The 5,287-nt window shown below is 43.0% G+C and overlaps 1 protein-coding gene across 1 annotated transcript in view; it reads left to right on the top strand.

Moving 5' to 3' along the window:
• LOC104530057 (probable asparagine--tRNA ligase, mitochondrial) overlaps positions 1-1,587 on the top strand; it is a gene marked incomplete at both ends in the record, with an annotated part of 8,963 nt that extends 7,376 nt beyond the window's left edge. Inside the window, one exon of the mRNA XM_010174531.2 lies at positions 1,561-1,587. Coding sequence (XP_010172833.2) covers positions 1,561-1,587 — 27 coding nt within the window. The remainder of the gene's footprint in view (positions 1-1,560) is intronic.
• Between the last annotated feature and the right edge of the window lie 3,700 nt (positions 1,588-5,287).

Below are 5,287 nucleotides of genomic sequence, written 5' to 3'. Positions count from 1 at the left end.
TTCCCTGCTGCTTTGTTCTGGATCGTGTGACTTTGAGTAATTTTAGGCTAAATTCAGTGTCATAATATCAAAGCTGTTGTTTAGTTAACAATAATTGACATTATAGATGGGGTAATTCTCCACAATTACTCCCTGGATCCTGTCTGATTGTTCAAGAGAACCTTTCATAACTCAAATGAGTCCATTTGGGCCAGTCATACACTTGTGCAAAGCAATTTTGGAGGAGGATTAATCCCAGAGTAGTATCATCTGCACATTGGGAATGCATGTGTTGCTTAAATCAGATGCATACTCACAGAGATATATCTAGTCAGTGAAGAAGAGCAAAATCCATTTCAACAGAATGGAATCCAAAAGGCACAGGGCAATTAAAATCACCAGAACATTGGTTCTCAATTTGTCACGTAGGATGATATTATTCCCTGGGCTTCCTGTTACTCTCCCTGTGAACCCTCCCAAAGCAGGCATGCTTCAGCTGAAGCAAAGTACAGCCTGCTGCACTTTTTCACTTGAAGGTTTTGCTCGTGAGATCTAGAGTCCACAGCCTTCAAGGTGTGGGGTTGCAGGAGTGGTCCTTGTGGAGTTTGAATCCAGACTTTCTTGTTTGTCAGGAAAGTCATAGGAATTATTTCAAGCTACAAATGGGGTGTGTCTTCAAGTGACCTTTAAAGTACAGTTCTGCATTGAAGATGACCTGGAAAAAAATAACACCTCTTTTCATGTGTTTTTCTTAATTTTTAGTACTCAGGATCTGATCTGCTGAGCCCAAATGCTTTGTTAAGGCTTTTAAATGACACTTCCTGCAGACCCAGCATAATTAAGAGAGATAAAGAATGAGATTCTTGTCTCCTTATAAACACTTCATACAATAGCTCTCCAAGTCCTAGTCAGGGACAGCTGCAATGCGCTGGAGATGAGAGAAGTGGTCTTTCTTTGCCTACAGTTTTCTATTTGTGTTCAGAAAAATGAGGAAAAAAAAAAAAACCCAACTATTTCGCCCTGACTCTGCCAGAGCAGGAAAAATGGAGAGCGTGCAGTAGTGGCAATTAGAAAAAGATGTATTTTATTTAGTGTTTTTACAGAAGTTTCCACACATTTATAAAGCCATGGGAGCTCAGTGATTTTATGCACTAAGGAAGGGGAGTCGCATAGCCACACGTGAAGAGATTTTGACTCACTCATAAATGAGGTTGGCTGCATGTCATTGTAAATATAATATTTAGGTCTATACTCTCCAAACATTCACAAGTAGTTTACTGATATGCTTAAAGTTAAGAGTACGCACAAGTCTTTGCATGAAGCTGGGATCAACCCTGTATGTTGACAAAACAAACTTTACATTTTAAGAAGCATGTTGGGAATCTGTTCAAGATTGTCTAGCAATTACCAGAACTGACAGTCACTGATTGTGTCTTCTCTTAATTTCCTGCCTTTCTTTTTTGGACTGAGTTTAGTCATCAGACCCTCCCTTTCCTTGTAGCATTCTCTTCCAGGCAAGAGCTGCTTGTGTGGATCTCTTCTGTTCCTTTACTTACAAGGGGTTTTCTTTTTATTCCACAGATTAGGACTCACAGATGCCTACCAATGGTAAGACACTTTCTTGGTCTACAAGATGTATTTCTTCTCTTGAGACTTTTTAAACAACTGTTTCATTATTTCAATCCTGTTCTTGAGGGGATGTTTCTTGGCCCAGTTGCCCTGCCATCACTGCCAGTCTAAATGGAACAGCCAGTTCATTTAAACAAAGTTTAATCTAATTCTGCTTAGTTTATCTTCCCAATTTGTCCACTCACAGCACAGGTCATTCCTTTCAGGATTGCATGAAGTGGATTAATTTACAACCCATCCATGATTTTTGATATTAAATCATTAAGCTGTGTTCCATGTTGAATAGATTCTGACCACCATCACATGAGATAAACAGGTTACAGAACCACAAGCAATTTGTGACCTTTAACAAGTCTATGAATATAAACTCCCTTTGCAATTGACAGGGCAATTAGGTCGAAAAATTTTCCCTAACAAAGCAGTTGAAGCAATTAAAACTGTCCTGCTAAGGAGACAGAACAACCTTTGAATTAACGGTTTAGCCTGTCAAAATGATGGAAGGATCTTAGTTTTCCTTTTGACAAGTGCTTTTTGGTATGTAGTTTGTAACAACTATTGAGAGGTGATAGTATGGAGAATTTTAAATTTAGAAGAGTACATTCAAATACTCTGCAGTATTTGGAATGATCATTAGGAAAACTGCCTTTAAAAAAAGCAGTTAGTGTAGGATTCTTCACTCTCCTCTTCCCACAGTATGAAATCACTTAGGAACAGCCCAGTGCATGGCAGAACTTCACATCATCTATTTGCAAACAGGGTGAATCATAGAATCATAGAATGTTGAGAGTTGGAAGGACCCACAAGGATCATTGAGTCCAACTCCTCTCCCTGCACAGGACAATCCCAACATTCACACCATGTCCCTGAGGGCCTTGGCCAAATGCTGCTGGAATCTTGTCAACCTTGGTGCCATGAGCACCTCCCTGGGGAGCCTGTTCCAGGGCTCCACCACCCTCTGCCTCAAGAACCTTTTCCTCATGGCCAACCTCACCCTCCCCTGCCACATCTTCCTGACATTTCCTCTGCTCCTGGCATTCGTTGGTGGCCAGAGAGAAGAGCTCAGCGCCTGCCCCTCCTCTTCCCCTTGGGAGGAAGTTCTAGACCACGATGAGATCTCCTCTCAGTCTCCTCTTCTCCAGGCTGAACACACCAAGCGACTTCAGCCTCTCCTCACACAGCTTCCCCTCTAAACCCTTCCCCTCTAATGTTGTGTCCCTCCTCTGGACACTCTCCAGGAGCTTTAGATCCTTTTTATCCTGTGGTGCCCAAACTGCCCCCAGTGCTGGAGGTGAGGCCGCCCCAGTGCAGAGCAGAGCGGGACGATCCCCTCCCTGGCCCGGCTCATGATCCAGTGCTGGATGCACCCACGACATGAGTGTCCCTCTTGGCTGCCAGGACACACTGTTGGCTCACGTTCAACTTGCCATGGACCAGAACCCGCAGGTCCCTCTCAGCAGGGCTGCTCTCCAGCCTCTTGCTCCCCAGGCTGTGTGTCCAGGGTTGCCATGTCCCAGGTGAAATGAAATGTCTTCCTTTATTGTTTGTGTTCATGGGCCAGAATACACCATATCACTTCATCTGAGGGAATGATTATCCTGACCAAGGATGATCACTTGTGTGGTTAGATGCTGAGATATAGCCTCAGGAAGTCTGGTGTTCAGTGGCAGAGCCTTCCAGCACTGCTAAGATAGCTCAGCCTTGCCTCATGCCTCACTCAAGAGAGAAGATTAAGACATTGTCCATCAGCCATCTGCATTTTCGTGTGACATGTGGCAGTCACATTCTGGAAATTCTTTCCCCCTGTGATCTTGTTTTGGAGACTCTTTCCTCCTCTATTCCCACCACTCCATCACAAATGATGTAACTTCCCAGACAAGATTAAAACTGTTGTTACCCCCTGCCATAGCAGGGTCTGGTGTCCTAGGAAGGTGCAGGATGAGAGTAATCCTGGATGCTTCTGCACTACAGTCCAGAATCTGCCAGGTAGGTGGTTTGCCAGCATCCATCTTTTCAGTGGAGATGGCAGGAGAGACTGAAATTAATCTCCTCCAATTTAGTGATTGAATTTAGTCTCCAAAGCTGGCTCACAAACTCCTTGAAGAACAGTTGAGTCATTCCTTTTTTAAATAGAATATTTACTGACTTTAGAATGGGCAACTGTTTGAGATATGGTCCCTTTTGAAATCCCTTATATATTGTTTTATCTCTGTTTCTACCTGTTTTCTTCTCCCACTAAACATAAGGATGTTGTGGGGGTTGACTGCTTCTAGGACAGCTTCAGGAGTGCCTTGTTTGTGGGAGTACCATTGGGCAAAGAGGCAACTGACGGTCAGAAATACTGTTGTGATTCTGCCTATTCCTACCTCTTAGAAAGCTTTTTAAATAAAATAGATAAAAGGATATGGTCAAAGTCCTCTGAATCTTCTTCAGCTCACTACATCTTTCCTGTTGGGCATGTTTCTTTCTGTAAAGAATATGAGTTGCAAAAGTATTTGGCTTGATTTTGCAGAGTTATCTTATTTTCACACTCCTTCCTTTGAATTGTAGATAGAAAAAAGCTCAGTGCTGTAGATACTGATCTTGCCTAGATTTAGAGAGGTCTATGGAAGTGAGGTGAGAAAGTTGGGTGATTAGAGTTTGCTCTGGGAAGTCAGTTGATTTCTCTGTGACCAGGGAGTATTGAGAATATTGCTTTGCAGACAGGGATTCTGGTCCTGTTTGCAGCCTCCAGGTGCCAGCTCAGCATGAGCAATAACAAAGCAGATAACTTCATAATGAACGTGTCCCCAGTACCATCAGCTTGAGCAGCATTTCAGATGGTCTTTCTACATGTAAGGCACCCATTTCCTCACTCTGATTACCACCATGGGCATCAGTGGAGAAGATGGCTTCATCCTGAGCCCTTTGCAGTCCAGGTACCTTTCTGATCTGTTATAATGCTGGTAGCAGTACACGGTGGCAGAGCAGGTGTTATCTGCTGTCTTAAAATGGATATTACTATGTTACCTTGGCCTTGCTCCTGCTCTAGGTTGAGCAGATTGAGCTGTGTTGGGCTCTTGAATTTATAATTTTCTTTGAAGCTTGAATGCCAGAGCGTTCTGTTGGGTCCTTGTGTGGCAAGGTACAAAGTAAGAGTTGGACTTCAGAAAAAAAACACTAGTGGTGACCCACTTGCAGTCTGTGGCCAATTCACATCATCCTTTAGCCTCCTTCAGAGCCCAATGAAAACAGGTAGCCCATCACTGTCCTTGGCAGACACCTGGTCCTCTTACTCCGGCGTTGGGGAGAAACCAGAGCACTGTGCTGGGTCATACAGAAGCAGGCAGAAAGTCGGTGCTAAAGTCACTCAAAATGTGCTCAAAACCCATTAGTATCATTGGGAATGTTTTAGATTGACCTCCTTGAATACTTTTTGTGTAGATTCCAAAAATAATTGTATCAGGACAGAAGCTATCTGAAACCAAAGGCAGCATTTTACTCTGCATCAGAACCTGGCGATGCTTTGCATGTTTATTTCAGGAAACATTCAACAAAACAGACTTTCAGATGTCATTTCACTAGTAGATTTTCATGACCCTCATTTTTTTTTTCCTTTTTTTTTTTTCCAGTAGCATATTCAGCTTCATGGACTGCAATATCTTTGTTCTTTCAGCCTTACTTTTTTCAAACTGGCTGCGGA

Source organism: Antrostomus carolinensis, unplaced genomic scaffold, assembly GCF_000700745.2.
Source record: "Antrostomus carolinensis isolate BGI_N321 unplaced genomic scaffold, ASM70074v2 scaffold21088, whole genome shotgun sequence".
Taxonomy (NCBI): Eukaryota; Metazoa; Chordata; class Aves; order Caprimulgiformes; family Caprimulgidae; genus Antrostomus; species Antrostomus carolinensis.
This window is presented reverse-complemented; position numbering and strand designations above follow the sequence as displayed.